The 19,643-nt window shown below is 38.2% G+C and overlaps 1 protein-coding gene across 3 annotated transcripts in view; it reads right to left on the reverse strand.

The window, feature by feature from the left end:
* Positions 1–385: 385 nt before the first annotated feature.
* The window catches only part of TP53BP2 (tumor protein p53 binding protein 2), a 52,741-nt gene continuing 33,483 nt past the window's right edge, over positions 386–19,643 (reverse strand). For 2 of the 3 annotated variants that reach the window (XM_071739743.1, XM_071739742.1), the window contains 12 exons: positions 18,445–18,626; positions 17,891–18,055; positions 17,221–17,458; positions 15,621–15,749; positions 15,081–15,217; positions 13,808–14,297; positions 12,712–13,493; positions 10,820–10,957; positions 10,161–10,294; positions 8,947–9,113; positions 5,794–5,993; positions 2,200–3,239 (listed from right to left, as the gene is read on the reverse strand). In XM_071739743.1, the coding sequence (XP_071595844.1) occupies positions 3,198–3,239; positions 5,794–5,993; positions 8,947–9,113; positions 10,161–10,294; positions 10,820–10,957; positions 12,712–13,493; positions 13,808–14,297; positions 15,081–15,217; positions 15,621–15,749; positions 17,221–17,458; positions 17,891–18,055; positions 18,445–18,626 (2,804 nt within the window). In that variant the 3' untranslated portion in view covers positions 2,200–3,197. Of the gene's footprint in view, positions 477–2,199; positions 3,240–5,793; positions 5,994–8,946; positions 9,114–10,160; positions 10,295–10,819; positions 10,958–12,711; positions 13,494–13,807; positions 14,298–15,080; positions 15,218–15,620; positions 15,750–17,220; positions 17,459–17,890; positions 18,056–18,444; positions 18,627–19,643 lie in introns of those variants that run through there. The other variant, XM_071739741.1, reaches the window with a different exon arrangement.

Below are 19,643 nucleotides of genomic sequence, written 5' to 3' on the forward strand. Positions count from 1 at the left end.
CGATTCATCTGGAAACATTGTTCAGTGAGTACACGTTCAATGACTACAGAGACTTTATGTTTTAAAGTCCAGGGCTTTTTTTTTAAGAAAACTTTGTACGGGAACCAAAGTGACTTCAAAGCTGAGCCAGTCTGCACGCTGTGCCTAGATCAAGTAACCAGCCTGCTTGGCCATACTGCTGAACCAGAGCCAGACAGTCCCTCCCATGCAAACAAGTAAGTGTTGATTATAAAAAAAATCTAAACATGTAGACTGACAAATAGTGTTAATGTTACAGACTGAACCATTAAAAATACTCAGTGTCATTCTTCCACATTGAGCACATGGTACTTTCTGCTTTGGGGTGTAGGCCATTATTGCAAGTTTTTGACTGGGGACTAAATTCCTTTTTGATCCTGAATCATGAGGAAGGGTTGCTGTATTTAAACTTGTCTGTCATCTCTCTTGTACCACAGAAATGTTTAGAAAACTGGATCCTGAAAAAACTGGAACAATAGAATTGAACCTCATTAATGTAAGTTCATTTATCCTTAAAACATTTGTTGTCATCTTTTTTGAAAGGGTCTAGGAGGCTGCAATGGGTTAACAGTCCAGACTGTCCTTCTCAGTCTGACTGACGACTGGTTGTATGGGTTCATATATATGCTGTATTCGTAAGCAGACTTAAGGAAGGTTGCCCTTTTTTTTTTTTTTTCTTAAAGCAACTTACATCACATTGTGTTCTCTAACAGAAAAGGTTACTTGAACAAGAAGGCACTTCTCCCTTAATGGCAGTAATTCTGGCTGATACGTATGCAGGCTTCTTCCCTGGCTTCTGTCAGCAACAAGGTAAAACATAGGTGTGGTAGTGACTCATGGTATTGACCGTGTCTGCCCTGCAGAAAGGACTAAGTTTGAGAAAACCACCCTCCCACACATATTCACCTTGCTTATTACCTGAACATAACTTATTTCTGGACATAAATGAGGACACATCCCAAAACTCTTCTGACTTAAATGAGATATAAATATAGTTCAGGAAAGATCCTAAAGATACTTCTCTAACCATACACTTTCTTCTTCATGCTAGAAATAGGAACACACGCACTTGCAACACATATCTTTAGTAAAGTTAACCTTGGGCCATTTTCTTCTCTTATTACAGTGGTTATGCTTTACTGTCATTTGAGCAGCTCAGGAGACCTCAGAAAGAGCAAGATCTGATGAAGACAATCAAGCAGACAAACAAGTATTATCCTAACATGAATGTGCCTCAACTTATGCATGGCAAATTTTGCACACAGCTATAAGGAATGCAGTCTGCTTCAACAATAGAAGAAGCTGCAACCTCATTTTTAAATTATAGAATTTAAAGTCTGACAGTCTTTACTACTCTATATCCTCTGTACAAAAGCTTTAATTTAGTATAAATCCTCAGTGCTACTTTTGAAAATATTGCTATGCAAGTATCTTTGTATTTAAGGTGTTCCATGTGAGTTATGGAAGAAAGCTCATTATTGTTTGACAGTCTGATTTAATAAGTACTTTTCAAATATTAGCTCTCCTCCATCCTGCATCTCTGTAAGTAGCAAGGTGTATTGACACCTCTGGCTGCCAGTGTTAAGGTAAGACTTGGGTCCCCTTATGTAAAATAACAAATAAAACTTTCATTCCTTTTTAAAATAAGCATGGTCTTTTGGGTTTTTTTTCTTCATAGAGATAGATGGTTACAGAGCATATGCAGAGCATTTGGTATCAGGAAGAGAGTGTATTATCTTTCAAAGGGAAAAAGAGCATTCTGGAGCTGACTGGGCCCTGACAGATACTCTGGCTGTGTGTCAATTAATGAAATGTTAGATAGTCGGGTACTTTATGTGATACTTTAGAAGATTAATACTTAAAAAGCTACAGGTTTCAAGAAAGGTAACTGATGCTGTATACCCCATAACCCACCTATTAAAATCATGAGTGTGAACATGAGCAAATTGCTGCTTCCAAGAGTTCTCTCTACGGCTGCCTTACATCTGCCTACCTGAGGAACTGTCTCCTCCTTCCTACAAACAATTTCTTCTGTTTATGGACACCTTTTCAGAAAGCCCTAAGGACTTACCTAGTAGCAAAACATGAGCCTGAAGGTGAAACACTTCATTAACACCCTTAAGGAAAGATTTGGTGTTACTGTTCATTACCAACTGATTATTCCCAAGTAGATATAAAGGATAGTTCCATGGAAAAGGCTTTATTTGGAAAATATTTGTACCAAGTTTTTCTCTTAGCTTCCAAGGTTAACAAAAGTTACATGCAACTAACAGATTTGGCTTGATTTTAAAAGCAAAAAGACAGTCTTGAACAAACTAGGGAGGAGGGGTTCAATTTAATACAGGAAGTAATTGAATGTTAGTGTAATGTGGAACAGCACTGTGTCTTACTGTTAGCATTTTAAGGTAATTAAAACTTGACACTAAAATGTAGAATTAAATCTTAGAAGGAGACAAAAGTTTAATGGTATCACAGTCAAGTAAAAAAAGTAAGTTGTCAAGGACTATAGAAAGTTTCTACACTTAGTTTCCAAAGTACAAAATACAATAAATACATGAGGGTCTTCATAAAAAGCAGAATCTAAAACTGTTACAGCACATAATTTTTTTAATACATGGAATTCCTAAGATGCTACAACATTTTTTAGAAGTTATTGCTTAATGGATTGGTCATGTGGTTGTCACTATTCAAATGCACTTCAGTTTAGCTTCTTTAACAAATGTTCTGCTTCCAGAAATAAGCATTTGGGTGCTGTGCAAACTACTTTAATTTCTCCCACCTGCAAAAAGCTCCAGGATAAACTTGGACAAAGTGACAGTGTCTGTTTCATGATGATTCCTTCAGTGGTAAGTTGAAAAGGTCGTTGTATTTAATGCAGAAAAATTAAATTATTTTCTGCCATGTTTGAAGAACTCATAGTGGGTATTTGAACTTAATGGCTTGTTTAGACCAAAGAAAGCAGAATTTCATTTGCTTGTAAGCATTATTTCATCTTGTAGAATGCCCTCATCCATTTGCTAATGCATTAATCCTTCATTTGTTTTCAAAGCACATTCTTCATAGCTTTCAAATTACATTGTCATTGAAGTAAGTCTCATCATATTAGAACAAACATAAAATTAATTTTCTTTGCAAGGTATCCATGACTAGTACTTCAAGAATCTGGCTTCTGTACCATTTCATGCCAAGCTTCTTTGTCTAGGTTTAATCCTTGGATACAGCTGAGGGTAAAACAGAAATGAGATTTTAAATGTTAATGCTCTAAAAGGTTACCTTTTCTTAAAAAAAAAAAAAATATTAAAAAAAAATTAAGTACTCTCTTTGGTGCTACAATTGTAATGTAATTTCTAGTAGCATGGTTATATTTTATATATTTATATATATATATATTTATATATTTTATGGTTATAAAAAGAACCCAGAGAACTAACCAGTATAAATTTAGCATTCTTAAACAAGCTTGAAACACACTAACCATGTCAGAACAAGAGGAAGTCACTGAACAGCACTTAATTCAGTACTTTTAGCTCTACCCAGTGGCTTTGTAAGTAAGAAAAAAGGAAACTTGCCTGCAGTGAACTCCGGGACTTTCCCTTGTTTTATAAATGGAAATAGAGAGGTATTAAAATCTGTTTTGCTTTCTTTCTCTCAGTGCCTGTCATCCTTTACATACTGGGCAAGCTGGAAACATCTGGCTGCATAAGGACTGTGAAACTATAGATGAGCTGTGCTTTAGTTAGTGGGTAGTAGGCAGCCAGTTAAACTCATTTAAACACGTGGCAGTAAATCAGTAGCTGCCACCCTGTGGCCTTTGAGCTATTGGCACATTGACTACTCACAGAGGTACATCGGACTGCCTGAGTTTCATGGTGAGGATTGATGGGACACAGCTCAACACAGAAAGCAACAGTGCCAAGATACTTGCTAAACCCTTGGCTCACACTCACCAAGGGCTTTGGGATCAATTACTGCTCTGCAAAGCATTGCTACTGGGATATAACAATAGAAGGATACACTTCATGAAATTAGGAAACATGAATCCTCCATGCTCTAAATACCAATGTATGTCTACATTACATCCTGGGGTGTTTCAGCTAAAGCTCTCCTTAAAGATGCCCTATTCTCTCTTCAACCAGACCCTGGCTTTCTTCTTTTTCACAGTCAGCTAATGATTTAAACGACAACCAACAGCTTCACCCACAAGGCTTTTTTCAGCTCATTACAATTTCACCACTAGCAGAGATTAAAACATTCAGTGACAGTGGAATAACACCTGATAGTATAAAAGATATTTCATTTCATATTAAAAAGTCAGTATTTTGACAGTATTATCTCATTTGCATTCAGTTTTAGAGTGCTCACGCAGCTTAGGGAGCTATGAGTCACTAAGAAGGGTACTGACACAGGTAACTTCATCCTTAGTTCTCTTCAGTACACATATATGCAGAAAGATACAGCAGTTGTAATAAATAACTTAGTATAAGAATATATTAAACTATCAAACATTTTCTTGTGTGCTAAGCCTAGATTTCAGCTGCCATATTAAGAGTCCAGTAATTGCTTTTGAGAATAACCACAGAATACTTCAATAGCAGCACTAGCGTGACTGAGCAGGCAATAAAAGTGTAACAGTTGGTACTGCACTTGGGTAGTTTTCTCTGAAGATTCTCTTCAGATTGTGTTGTGCTTAGAAGCACAAGTCATGATCCCCAGTCTCAGCTTTGTTGCCTGATGCTTCTTATTACAGAAGCACAGATATTTCTTGGGTTCTTACATCTGTGCTCAGGCTGACCGCATAAGTTCACAAATAAGTAGCACGTGCACAATTCACCCTGGTGCAGGAAAAAAAAAAAAAATCCTTCTTTCTGACATTCTTGACCTTATTGTGCAGGGCTGATGGCTGCTCTCAATTTAGAAATGCTTACTTTTTAAGAGGAAAAAAACTAAGGAGAAATACTATGTTAGGAAGAATTTTACAGTAACACTGTGCTTAGGCCAAGCCTGAAAATGATACAGAAATGAAAACAGATTTTGCATTAGATATAGTTACTCTGGAAAATATAACCAGTTTAAAAGTGAGGATTATCTGCATGACAATCAGCTAAAAATCACGGTGGTTAATCTGCAGCATTGGCAGAACCTCTTATGTCCAGTAACAGGACAACTGGATATGTAGAAAAAAAGCTTGATGGAAATTTTTATATGTGTCCATCTGCTACAGTGTTCTAGCAATTCAGCCATGAGGAGAAATATGGTGACATATTGAAAATACCCATTATTTGTACACAGTTGTTTTTAATAAAAGAGATAGTACAGAAGGTGATGAGGAAAGGAAAGGCTGTTCATTTCAGGCCTTTACCATATGGTTAAATATTACAAAAAAAGATGGGAAGAAAAAGATATGCCTTTATTTGGCAACGTGATCTCTTCCAACACTGAAAAAACCCCCAATCTTTCACAGGCATCATGTTCAGATAGAAGTTTTTTTATCTAAGCTGGTGAAGACAAGGTTAGTATTAAAACCTGTTGTGTATAGCAGGGTGGTGACAGATGTTCTTTTATGCACCCATTAATATAATCTGTTAGGCATATAAACAGAGGATGTTAATCCATTCTGCGATAGTATTCAACTCCTCAGATGAATAAATGGAGAACATTAACTCCTTCCTCTTGAATTCTGAAATTGCACCTAACCTAGATGCATGAGAATAATTCTGTGTGCACTCCACATGGTGAGGTGGGGTTTTTTTTACTCTAGAAGTATCAAGGACTCACCCCTAGGAGGTTGCGGGGAACGTAGCCTTCCTTGTCGTTCAGTCGTGCCCACCACCACTCAATTTCATCTGCATCTTCTCGGCGCAGGATTGTCATACAGTCTCCCTCTTTCATTGAGAGCTCATCGTCATTCTGAGCCTCATAATCCCAGAGTCCATAAATAACTCCTTTGTTCATTATTCCCATTTTCTCCTGGACCCCTGAAATATTAAAAACACAGAGCAGCTCAGTAAGAGTTTTAAAAAGAAGAAGGAAAGAAAAAAAAAAAAAAAGACCACAAACCCAAAAAACCAACCTCCATTCCTCTCACACCACCTTGTTGACATCAGCTTGCTGAAAGTCAGTCCTGGAACAGGTGGCATTGTGAATTTAGCCTCTGCATGCAGCAGACACATTCCTTCCTTACACACATTGAAAGAACACAAGGTAAATGGGGAGAGGAGCACCGACTGATAAGAGGCTGTTGTTTCCTGCTACTGTTCACACTTCCTACGTTTAAGCGATGAGCAGGAAAACACTTGTTTGCACTCTTCGTGCATCAGGACTCGCTTTCTGTCAAAGGGAGATAGCAACACCTGCTTATGTTGACAGCCACTGTCATTTTGATGCTTGATACCTCATTTGCCACCTGTGTTGCTTTATTTCAGAAATGTAAAACAAGTTGCACCTCAGACCTACACCTGAAAGGTTTGTATGCTACCCACCAGCTGCTTTTGGTTAACTCAAACACTTTATCTCAGATGTTCTTAATTTCTGCCACTATTTTAATTACTTTTAAACACTGGTTTCATAAACATTGTGCTGTTAAGTTAAGTTCATTTTACAGCTGTAGCCAAATATGAAATACTGTAATTTCTGTATACATTCCTCAGCTTCTAAGCAGTAAACTTAGAAAAGGTATCTCAATCAATTGTAATAAAAACTTTCTCTTACGTAAAAATTAATTCTATTAATGTAATTCTTGAATTCTGCTTGGTTTTCTTTTTGGTTATGGTATTTGGTTATGGTATTTCCAGGAGTACATCACATCACAAAACTTGTAATTTCTCTTTCCATCTCTGACCTATTACAACCTACACACAGGATTCTTACCTGATAAAGGAAGCTTCTGTTCTAATCAAGTTTTTCATATCTGCTTACCAACTCATCATGTAAAATTAATACCACTGCATGCTTAGGTTTGCTCCAAGAAACTCTTACCTTGTTTTGCATCTGGTAAGACTGAACGTTTGGCAAAAGCTGTGTTCTGCAGCCATGAGGAAGGTAAGATTGAACACCAAAGCAGACAAAAAAAAGATCCATGCAATGGATCGTGTCTTCTAAGAAGGTGCTAAGGGTCACACCAGGGCAGCTGTGCCAACATGCTGTAGCTACAGCACAGGCTTTGAATCTTAGAAAGTGACAAATGTCTTGTCATTTAATCAATCCTAAGATTTTATTTAAACCTGTCTGTACTTGCTTATTCTTTACAACAAAAAGGGATTAGGTGAATCAATGAACTGCATCAAGGTTTCTCACCTGACTGATGAGTTTAGAGGGCCAGGTTTTAATGTGATATCTGTTTTAGAAACAGGAAGATACAAATCCCCATACTTCTTTTACAGCAAGAAACAGATTTAGCCAGTGAATGAACTTCCTACTATAAATACAGGCAATCAGAAACAGTCTTAGCAATAGAACTAATTCCTGATGGAACAATATGGAAAATTGATAGTTGAACAGCCAATGTATCAAGAAACACCTTAGTTTCAGTGGTTTCAATTTGGAACAGCTAGCAATAAGCCCAAACCTTTCAGGAACCACTGAAAATTATCTCATAACACACCAAAACAATCCCAAACACAACAAAAAACAGAGTATAAAGTGAGATCACCAGATGATGTGTCCAAAAAACCCACAAACAAAAAGAATGCGTTTCCTCATGCTATATAAAATAAAGCCATGGATTTCCTTCCCACACAATCTTGTGGGGTGTTTACCTGAATTTAAAAAGTAGACAAAGTCCTAAAGAACTCGCTCAAGAATTCAATACAAAGGTACTACTTCTTAACTGATAATAGTTAAAAGCAGTAAAAAATATTAGACAAATATTCTTATTACTCTGGTCCTACAATTTTCCTTGGTCATTTGCTGTTGATGACCACCATTTGAGTCTGGATAGAGAACTAAAAGGAATTTTGCTTAGCCCACAGAGTTCAACATTAGCTAAATAGGCTTCTTCCCTCCCTTTATAGGAAAAACTATATACTTGGTACCAGATACGATTTTCAAGATTAGTAAGGACAGCTTAACAGCCTGGTTTGAAATATGCTGGCTAAGCAGCTTAGAGAAACTCAGATCTCACATGTTCCACAAAACCAGAAAGGCTGTATTACAGCTTTTTAAACTGCATTACACTGCTATTACTCTAACCTTTTACAGATAGATGACACTTCAGCTGGTAAGTGCCTAGGGGACAAGAATTACATACAAAACATACAAAAAAGCAATTTAAAACCTCATTATATACAAAACATATGATTATTTAAAACCTAATTGAAAAATACTCCTCACTCCCTAGGGGGAATTAATTATCTCCTTTTGAAGACAGTATCCCTACATTCTTAGTCTTACTAGTTTAAAAAAGTCTAAATTTAATATGATATTATGTTTTTACATGCCAGAGGGGGAAAAAAAAGGGTCAGAAAGCTAAAATCAAACACAGTGCTTGTTATCCTCCATTAGGGCCTAAACCTGACAATATCTTCCTTGGTTCTGAAGTGCACATTAGGAAATATTCTTTATTTTAAAGGAAGCAGGTAGCAGATATGAACTGCAAATTGAGCTATCCATACCACTTTCAGTTTTATGTAAAAAAAAGTACTTATGGAGTAAGATTCACCTAATTGTCACCTCACACTAATCTACTTGTCAAGCCATGCACTTAACTCATTTCAAGGTTTTTAATGGTACTTAGATCATCTCTACAGCTTGAATTTGATGAAGTTAGTTTTGATGGACCTATTCTGTGACAAGCAGCTCACTAAAACTTCTCTCTTTCCAAGAGGGATCCAAGGCATGGGCACATGATCTAAGCGTGCAACTTATCACTTTCCATCAAAAAAAACCTGAAAAGTACTTAGCATGCTCCAGAACTCAGTGGCCATCACCTACCATATAAGAACTGGGAGCACTGTGTGTAACCTTCCTCCATCTCCTCGCACTTGTCTGCAGCTGTCTGCATATCACTGTAGGTCATTGCAAACACGGCTGCTCCTGACTCCACCAGGAACTTGCACACCTGCACATTATTGCAAGAAGCTGCACAGTGTAATGGGGTCCTGCAGGCCAAGAAGAAAAGGATGACACATTACTTTTATTGGTCATGGCAATGTTTACAGGCTCCTGGGTGCAAACCACTTTCATGCATGACCTCCAGCAATGAGTACAGCACTGCTGAAGGCTTCCCACCAGAAACACTCAACTCAGGATGTCAAGAGAAATTGCTTTTCACAGATAACAGGAGTTACAAAGAGATGCTAGAGCCCTAAAGCTGAGTTTCCATATGGCTTTCAAGTTATGCTACCTTCTTATAATCCATTAAAATTTTAACATTCATTAAGGCAACAGAAATTTTAAAAAAATAATACTCAATATTAGAAAAAAACTCAGAAATCCGCCTGGCATGCTCCTTACACTCTAAACAATTACTTCAAGGCTTGACATGATAACAAGTGCAGGTGACTGGGAGAACTACCGAGATTGAGGGTCCACAAACATCTTTATTCAGTCTTGGCCCTTAAGACACTTTGTTACAGGCAGAAATAATAAAAAAACACTCCCCCTCACCCTAGCCTTTTGGAAATAAGCTCCCTAGCTACCTGTAAGAAGGATTTCTAACCCATTATCAGTTGCAAGCCTAGTTTGTAGGTTGTGGGTTTCTGCTTTGTTTTGATTCTAAATTGTCAAGAGTATTGGTCAAAAAATTATGGAGAGTTTTCAGGGGTAGACACTGCCCAGAGCACATGTAAGTTATAGGCTGTCTCACAGAGAAGACATGGGAATTTCAGCAAATGGCTCATTATTCATAAGATGTCTTCAGTATCTCGAAGAAAGACAGCAATTTCCTGACAACTGTATCCACCCTATGGGGCAGGGCCTCTAACACACATTTTTTCACCCAGGGAACATTAGTTTAGTTTCCCTATGTTCTCCTCTGTGCATTCTCATGATGCCCAAAGAGAGCTGCTGTTGCCTTAGTGTGGAAAAGTTATTGCCAGCTTTACATGAGCAAAGCAAGGGATCTTCTGAGGGAGCTGTAGGAGCCCCCAAGTCTTAGCTTGCTTATGGAAAATCATCTGCAAGGTACCACTTAAAGAAAGCCTTACCATCCATCACTATCTGCAGCATTCACATTCACACCAAACTGCACCAGGAACTTCACAATTTCCGTGTGCCCAGCACACACAGCGTTGTGCAGTGCCGTAATCCCTTCATCATTGGGCATGCTAGGATCTTCAACCTATTCAGCCAGAAAAGGAGCCATTCACATTTCTTCACATAGAAAAATGAGTTGACTTATTGTGAAACATGACTTTGAGGCATATTTTTTTGAAGGATGTGAGCAACATTCAGAAAACTCCAGCAGTAACTGATCTCACAAGACAACTCACACACAAGCTTGCAGCCCTCTTTTAATAGTGGGAACCAAAAATGGTTCAGAGAAACAGATAACTTAGTAAAATTATTTATAACAATTGCATTTGCTTGTTTAACTGTAACGAGAATTCACATTGATTTTGCTTAAAATTATTCTGATAATGTGCCAGATAGGGGATGAAAAACTAGGTAACCATCAAGGAAAAAGTTGTGCAAATTTACAGTCTTTATGCTTAATACCCACTTTAACACTGTTAAAACCAGCTTCCAAGTGGAATAACAGGTCTAGGTGTGCACTATTATTTTAGCTTCCCCAGTCTGGAAAAGCTGCAACATCCCAGTTGGAACCAAGACTGCTATTACTTCTCTTACAAGTCACCACTTATACCTCATAAATAATTCTCTGCACGAGGTCAAACTCCCCCTCCAGAGATGAATCCAGAAGCAATGCAAGGGGATTGAATTTCACTCTCATTCCATGCCCAATCCTCTCAGAGCCAGTTTTACGCAAGTTTGTCCTCTTCCCCTGCAAAAAGTTAACACAAGTTTCAGGCATTTTTTTCCTGGGAAGAACATGAATATGGAACTGCTTATTTGGGAATAGCAGCAAAAATTACTAGTTAAGGCAACGTTTAATATGAAATTCAGACTTTTTTCTACCAATTCCCTGACATATTACAAATATTGTAGTTTAGGCATGTTATGAAAGATCACTGCCTTTCTAGACAACTCAAATACAGAAAGCACCTCGTTAAAGGTAAAAAAAGCATTATATTTCTTCTGATTATTCAGATGATTTTCACATTAGCTCTCAAAGTAATTTTACAGACCCAGTAGTACACTCCATGAAGCACATTACTTTTTAAGCACTGATGTCAACATTTTCTTCGTAACATCTTTCTAAGCTTAGCAAAGGTTAGCAAGAACATAAACATTTTTTAAAAATGGTTCAGGAAAGAATATAGAACCTAGTGTAGAAATGCTTAGATGCTCCCAGTGACAATAAAAAACAAGCATTTCTATAGCTGAGTTTGTACTCTTTCCTTTAGAGAATAGACATGCATTAGCCTTGTGTTCTCCCCAGCTGGCTGTGCAGCAGCAGTAAACACTGTTCACAATTCTTACAGCTGTACAAAGATTAATAGAAATTACTCATGCTTTGCAAGAGAAAACATGAGAAAATATATAAGAAGAGATTCCCAGAAGATCCTTCTTTCCCTGTTGATATATAAATAATATTTTAAGTACAGACTTCTTAAAGAACAAGCCTGTCAGCACAACACAAGTATTTACTGGGCAAGTTTCTTCTCATCATTGCTGAATTATTACAAAACTGAACAGAAACAAGTTCTTAAAATTTAGGGAATCCTACCACTCAAGTTTCTTTGTAAAAGGGAGAAAGGAAAAAGGCTTTAAAGCACGAAAACATACAATGAATATTCCATGCAGAAATTACAAAGTTAAAAAACCCATTTAAAGCTCTTGACTCCTCTGACTGAAGTGATGGAGGAAAAGACACCTTCAAGTTATTAAAATTCTATTAATTATAGGTTTTTAAAGAGAATCGCTGATTAAATGAAAGCAGTAAGCATTTCTGTTCTACAACAGTGAGATAAGACCATCTCACACACACACACAAACTTTGAAATCACACAAGAAGCCTAAAGAGTCTCCATTTTGATGCAGTTTGAGAACTGATTGATAATAAATCAGGTTCCATGAAAAATTCAGAAAACATTTCTGTACAAGTTCTTGACATTTACAAATTGGCTTTTAAAGCAGAAACTAAGTCTGTTTCTCCCTATTTTTTCAAGCAAGTCATTTTTAGATAAGCAAATGCAATCCAGGATTAAAATTAATTAGTTTCCATCTCATATCAGCAATCGTGAGAAATGCTTGTCAACTCTGTATCTGTGCCTCAAAAAAACCCACAACTTTAATTTCTCTTAAAAAAGAAGCGTAACCTGGATACATTAGGTAGACTGCTCTAAGAAATGTTCTTTACAGTCCCAAAGAGTTTTACTATTTGTGTACCAAATTCCACTTGAAACTTCACAATGTCATTAATTCTAGAAACAACAGACACTTTTCATTGCTATCATTCACTCTGGAGATGAAAGCATCACACAAATAGAACAGATACCCACAAGGAGGTTTCTAGCCTCTTTGTGTGACTGTTCTTCCACATCTAATTAAGCTCTAAAATACAATGTACAGAATTTATGCCAGAGGTTGAGATGACTTGTTGACAGGGCACCTAAGTTTTAAGCTAATACTTACAGGAGGCAAGGAAAACTGTCCAGTAATTTCAGGAGGCCTCATATTCATTGAGTCCTCTCCCAGACTCTCTGGTTCCCCTGATGGATAGGGAGGTGGTGGGTATGGAGGATATTCTTCTATGTACACCTCCAGTGGCAGTGAAGCTTCTCTGCTTGGTTCTTCCATTTTTGGCTGCATGAGTTCATCACTATCTGATACTGCCTCAGGTACAGTGTCCAAAGCTACAGAAGGAAGAACAGCTTCACTCTGATCTGCTGGTGTGTTTTCTGCTTTCTCAGCAATGCTTGGTTCTGCCATAGAAGCAGCTGTTTCTTTTTCTGATTCTGCACTTAGATAAGGATTTGGGACTTCTGCACGGCTTTCAGGACTGGCAGCTGATGCTGTCTGTTTGGAGGAATGTGATGGAGCTGAGATAGTCTCCATTGCAGCCAGAGTGGTCCTCTGATACAAGAGCTTCTGGATATTGGGGCCGTTAGGTCCTTCTGGTTCAGTGATAGAGCTACGTTTCTTCAGTGGTCTGGGTGCATTGGACAACTTTTTCCTTAGTGCTTCCAGATCAGCATCACTCTGGTTGCGGTACGGATTTGATAAGAAAGGCAGCAATTTGGTTGGACTAAGGGGACGGGGTATTCGCTCAGTTTCATGATTCTCATGAGCAGAGGCTGTTGTTTCCATCTCAGGCTCTAGACTGCCAGGCTTGCCTTGGAGATTTGAGTAGACATTTTCTGTCTGCAGCAGCTGATTTTGTACACTAGCTCCCGCCATCACAGGCTTGCCATACACTGTGGAGCAATCAGAGAGGGGCAGGGAAAAACAAGTATCAATATCTGATGAGCAAACCCAATTCTCCTACCTAGGGCAAATAAGCAGAATAATACAATCAACTGAACAGAGTTAATCTGGTAGACATCTGCAAAACCAAGACAGATGTTCTGCACTTTTAGCTAATGCTGATTAACAGCACGCAAGATCCACCTAAAATTCTTACAGCTGTACTAATCTGCTTAATTCCCCTGAGGAACAGCTCCGTACCACAGATGACATGGGAAGTACCTCTATCTGAGGTTTATGAAAAGGCAGACAGCCACATGCTTACCACTTGGGAAGTGAGGTCCTCTAGTCTGTGCCCTTGTCAAAGCACTCTGCACTGCCTGCTGGAAGTTCTTCCCAGGAGTCTGCTGCTGGGTGTACATGCTATAAATTGAACTTGCAGCCACAGTTTGAGGCTTTCGAAATGGTGGGAGTGAGGCCTCTTTGTGAGGCTGAGGGGTAAAAGGTCTCACAGCTGCTGCTGGGGGACTCTCCTGTTTGGAAGAGGGAAGAATTAGGTCCTGGCTAGAGGAGGGACCTGCAGGCAATACGGAAATTCTTTGCTGTATCTGCTGGGAAGGATGGGAAGGCTGCTGTGTCGCTGTTTTCTGTTTGTTCCCCACAGTTACAACAGTCAAAGGCTGCTTCTGCAGGTTTCCATCCACCTTAGTATCAGAAGGTTGCAGATGACTGGCTTGACCAAAATAAGGCAAATTTATCTGTTTTGGTTTAGTGGGGACAGGTGGTGGTACCTTTGTGACATTTTTATTGGCAATCTGAAAGACAAAAAAGAAGTTAATTAAGATTAAAAAGCAAAACATGTTTTAGGAGTTCTGCAATGAATGACAAAAGATCCTCAAAGAATGACACAGTATCTAAGTATTATACTGTTGCTGCAATATTTTTACAACATCGTTGGAAACACGAAGAGCCTTCTTGAATCATTCTATCATCATAATTGTTTAAACTTTGAACATATTCTCTTTAATTCTCTCTGTAGCAGGTATGTTTAAAACACCAAGCAATGGCAGAGCACAGTAACTTCTCCAGAGATTTCGGAGGCACTTAGTAGCATCTGTAGGTAAGAAGCTTGTTTTCCAACAGAGAGCTTTTCATTCTCAGTTCTGCTGCTGCTTCACCTCTACCTGACCAAATGGTGTCCTTGTGCCAAGATTTAGGTGGGAAATCTTGCTGCAATCAAACATCTAAAGGACACTGCTGCATAGAAACAGTGAAAAAAGTATATAGATTATTTTTAAAAACCCATGCAAATGTCTCTGTGCATATAGTCCTTAGGGAAAAAATATACATACACACACTAGTACAAGTAACAGCCATTTTTATGTATTCAGTCAAAATGCACATTTTCATCACAATGACTCTATGGAACAATTTTGAGTTATTAACTGCAATTAAAAGCCTAAAAGACTTTTTTCCTTAGAAACAGTCTTCTTTTAAAAGAAGATCTAGGTATTTGTTAAAGAGTTTCCTGACAGCAGTATTTGAAAAGCTGTGTAGTAAACCCTATTAGAATGAAGTAGTTCAAGTTTCCTGCATACCTGTGCTTCTCGCAGGAGATCTTCACTGCTCTGGTTCTTCCTCAGTGTGCTGAGCCCAGCTGACTGGTCCACAGAATCAAACATTGAGAATGGACGCACTTTCTTCTCTTTATCTCGTAAAAAAGTTTCTCCTTCAGCTGTTGTTAGAGAGAGGAAGACTTTTATTCCTCCAGTTTTGTTGTCCTTCTTAAGAGTGCTGTTCTGAGAAATACTCTGGATGGTGTAAGCAAGGGATGCTTTTTTGTATCCAGACCCACATTAAAGACTCAAGGGCCTGCCAAACACTGCATTTTTGCAAATCAAACAGGAGCATCTATGAGGGCATTAGTATCTACTTCATCACCTAAAATGGAGGGTTTGGTTTGGTTTGTTAGTTTCTTTTTTTAAAAAAAATCCCTGCAACACCATAAATGCTCATATGGCAACAGTTTTTGATTATTTTTTATGCTCTCAAATGAATTTTACATATTTACTAAGATATCTAGAAGAGATATATTATTAACTAGATTCTCCTTATTTTAAGGTCAGCTAAGTACATACCTTGTCCTTCACTATTCACCATTTCTTTTCCTGAAGTCAAGGCTGTTCCTTGACTAATATGATTGTCTGCATTGGAGCTACTCCAGTCAGTGGCAGATGAGGAAGGTTTTGCACAGGGAACAACAGAACCTATGAGAGAACAAGTGAAACAACTTAAGCTAAAATAATGTGTCTATTGGCTTATTTATTAGAGGCAAGTTTGTTTTTTTTTCTGTGAGAGCCAGGTCTAGACAGTGTACAAGTATCATATCCAGTTAAAGTGCTACAAACCCCATCACTTTTTTTGTTAATTTGTTTGTTTGATAAAGAGAATGCAAAACTAAGATCAGAACAAGCTACCAAAGCAGCAGCAAAACTATTTGTCCTAATATATGCCTGCACTTACTGGCATTCAGAAAGGAAACTTCTAGATTGGCTTCTTTCCAGTTAATAAGAAACTTCCTTTGGATATTTACAGGAAGTTAAAGTGATAGGATGGTAAGAAGGTATGAGAAAGATATATTGTGCATTGAAGAAAAACATGAAACACTAAAGCAGAAATAGATCCCACCTATCCAAAACCATAGAAAAGCCAAGTGTTTATTCAGTGTGCATACAGCCACACCACCACACATCCCTTTAGCAAACACTCAAATTTTGTATGGAACAGAGCTAAAATTCCATGTTAGTTTTAGGATCTGCAAATCACAAACTGCAACAGTTCCCCATTCTCCAGGACAGCAAGAGACACTTGGATTGGTCTTGTGCCATGGCTACTTTATTACTATCCAGAGATGGAGGGAGAGAGATAAGCAACAAGCAGAATTTCTCCAAGCTCAGTCTAAATTCCTTTTTTTTTCTGGGGAAGTTCAGAGTTTCTCTCCTTTCACAGTTGAAAAATAAGTATTTCCCTCCCAAGGCAGCACAGAATAGATATTTGCAACTCTCCAACATCCGTAGACTTCATTGTCATGGAGCTGAACTGCAGCTCATTGGACAAGGCCACGAAGAGAAGCCAGGCAAATCTTCAATAACACTCCAAGTAAGAGAGGCGAAGCCTTATGTCAGGTGTCAGGACTTGCATCTCTCTGCATCCCTACACCATCAACGTGTCAGCAAGCTTATTGTTACATCTATGCTACACAAAACTGCCTCCTTTATAATACCTGTAATATTAGTTAATCCTTTACATGTGTCATTTCCTAAATGCATGATCAGAAAACCTGGCTTTGCTAATTTTTAAGTCCAGACACCAGGCTGTGACCATGTATGTGCTAAAACTGCTTCTAGAAACTCACACACTGTTGTACAGTTTCAGGAAATAACTTTTTTTTTTAAATAAATTACTAGTTTATGGAAAAATCCTCTTATGATCTATACTATATAACGACTCAAACTGCTCACTAAGGGGATTAAATTTATAATACATGGAATAGCATAGCCTCAGTGCTTATAAAATACATTCACTGGGGCAGGAAAATTTGAATGTAAGAATGATATCCCAAATACTTTACAAAAACTTTATCCCAAAAACTTTAACCAAAAAAAAAAAAAAAATAGAGCTGGTAGATAAGAAAACAAAACATTTCTGTAGAAGACACATTAATCGCAAGTTATTTACCTGCAGGAGCTTTAGCTTGTGAACTGCTCCCCGTTCTCATGTTTGGTAGAGTCTGTGTTTTTAGTGGACCATCAGGTATCTGGAAGGCTTGTGTTCCATCTGAAAATGCTGGTTTCACCAAAAGTTCAGGTCTGGAAGCAATACGTGGAATGGTAGAGGACTGGATGTAAGGACCAACTGCTGCCACTCTGCTTGGGGCAGAAACCACAGGCTGGAGTAAATTTCCATCTGAAGAAACCTTTTTGGGGGAAAAAATAAATTAAAAAAAACCCCACAATATTATGCTGCAGTATTATCTATCTATCTATCTATCTATCAGAGTCTGAAACAGAAGTTAAAAAGGATAAAATCAGTAGAAAAATGATACTCCGGTATTAAAAATGCTTTTTTTTTTAGAAAATCTTTAAGAGATATAAATATTATGTAGTAATTGCCAAAAAATTATCTAAAAAACTTCACGGCCACAGAAAAAGAGCTCATGTTCATAAAGAGTATGTAGGTTAACACCAATGTACCATGAAAAGTATTTTAATAATACAAGACTTCCACCACGTATGGATAAATACAAGTCTAGCATCTAAGCAGCACTCCCCACAAGCAAGATTTTCCTTCAGACTGTATGGGCCACAAATTAAATCAATTTTTGTGTTATTAAACATCCCTCACTTACTGGTAAATTCTCTTTCTGTTGCAGAGCTGCCTTTTTCTTCCACAGGCGCTCTCGCAGCTCATTAACACGCTTGTCCATGACTGCCACCTCCGAGTTGCGCTTGTTCAAACACTCCCTCTGTTGCTGCAGCTTGGCATTCTGCTCCTGGTTCAGTTTGTTCCTCAGCTGAATAAATTCACAAAGCCAGGGCAAGGGGGAGGAGGGGAAAACAACAAAAATCAAAACAAATTAACTTTCAGGATAGGGGGCAGGAAACAGTTACAAAAAGAGAAGCCTTCTAAAACGTCAAGTCATCGAGTCAAACTCAGATTATTTTCTCTGAAAAAGAGTAGATTGGTCTCCAATTTTTACAGAAAGGAAATGTAAATACACTGAGTGCTCCTTCCCCTGTTTACCTTAAAGAGAGTACAGCTAACCCGACATCCTCAGCATGCAGAGAGCCACACAGCAGTTTCAGAAACAGAAGCAATGTATTTCATTCCAATGAAGCAAGAAATGACCCAACCAACTTTCAGCTTTTAAGAGTTTTGGTTCACAAGACAGCTTTGCGTTACCTGCAGCTCCTTGTATAACCGGTCAAGCTCAGCTACAGCTGACTGGTTGTCATGGTAACCATCAATTCGTCCATTCTTCAGCATCTCCAGTTGTCTGGTGAGTTCCTCTACTTTTGACACTGCCAGGACCAGCTCACGCTGCTTTTGCTGGAACAAGCTGCTTATCTGTTCAATCTCTTCCACTGGAGAGGATGAGAGAGCACCATAGCTGCTGTGAGAAACACCCAAGCGTGGGTTGCTTCCAAGGTGGTGGTTAAGGGGACAGAGAGTGCCCTGCCAGCCTCCAGAGCAGTGCTGCATAGAGCCTGTGGTCAGCTGCTGCAAAGTTGTGCTCCCTGCCAAACCAGCTCTTCTCTGGGCATTTGCAAAAACAAATGTACTAAGAGCAAGATTATATAGATTCAGTCTACTTTGAGCACTGATGGGGAGGCGAAAATAGTATTTTTTACTTTCTTCAGTATGGAAACAAACAAAACCACATTACCAGACTGAGATTCATCTACAGAAGCCTAAATTCATTTAATGCTGAATTCTGCAGGAAGACACTTACTCAGCCACAAGGCATTTTTATGATATTCAAAACTCTGACTTTAGGTCATAGGAACTCAATGACAAAACACTCAAGCTGCTACACTAAACAAAATTCAGAGGGCTTTTTAGGGTCTATTAGGGTACATAAGAAACAGCTGTCTTTAGCTGCTCCCACTGCCAAAACTGTTGCATTATAAAACAAAGTTTAAGGAATCAGTAAGCATTCAGTCAAATACCAAGATCAACTGGGGCAGGTACAAGGAAACAAATACACATCCTGCAAGATCTTGTATTATTCTACCATCCTTCTGTTCCTTTAAACTGATGCTTATTTTGTGCAACAGAACACAAATACAGCAGAACTCCCCATAGCAAACCACTTTTTGCTTTATCTGTAAAGCACCATGATTCTGCATAAAACCATATAATTCTATTTTGTCTTAATAAACCAATATATTTTCATTTGAGTCTATGTGGAAATGACAAGTTCTTTACAGTATGAATAGAGAGAGAATGAAAGGGAGGCAGAAAAATGTGTGTTGATATGAAGCCTGAAATAAATACTCAGTGTTGCATCAACACATTGAATTGCAAGCACATGTTGTAGTACTATTAAAAACTATCTGGATTTACATAATTAAAAAGTAAATATTCAGCCTCTCAGGCCA

This window comes from Heliangelus exortis, chromosome 3 (genome assembly GCF_036169615.1).
Source record: "Heliangelus exortis chromosome 3, bHelExo1.hap1, whole genome shotgun sequence".
Lineage (NCBI taxonomy): Eukaryota > Metazoa > Chordata > Aves > Apodiformes > Trochilidae > Heliangelus > Heliangelus exortis.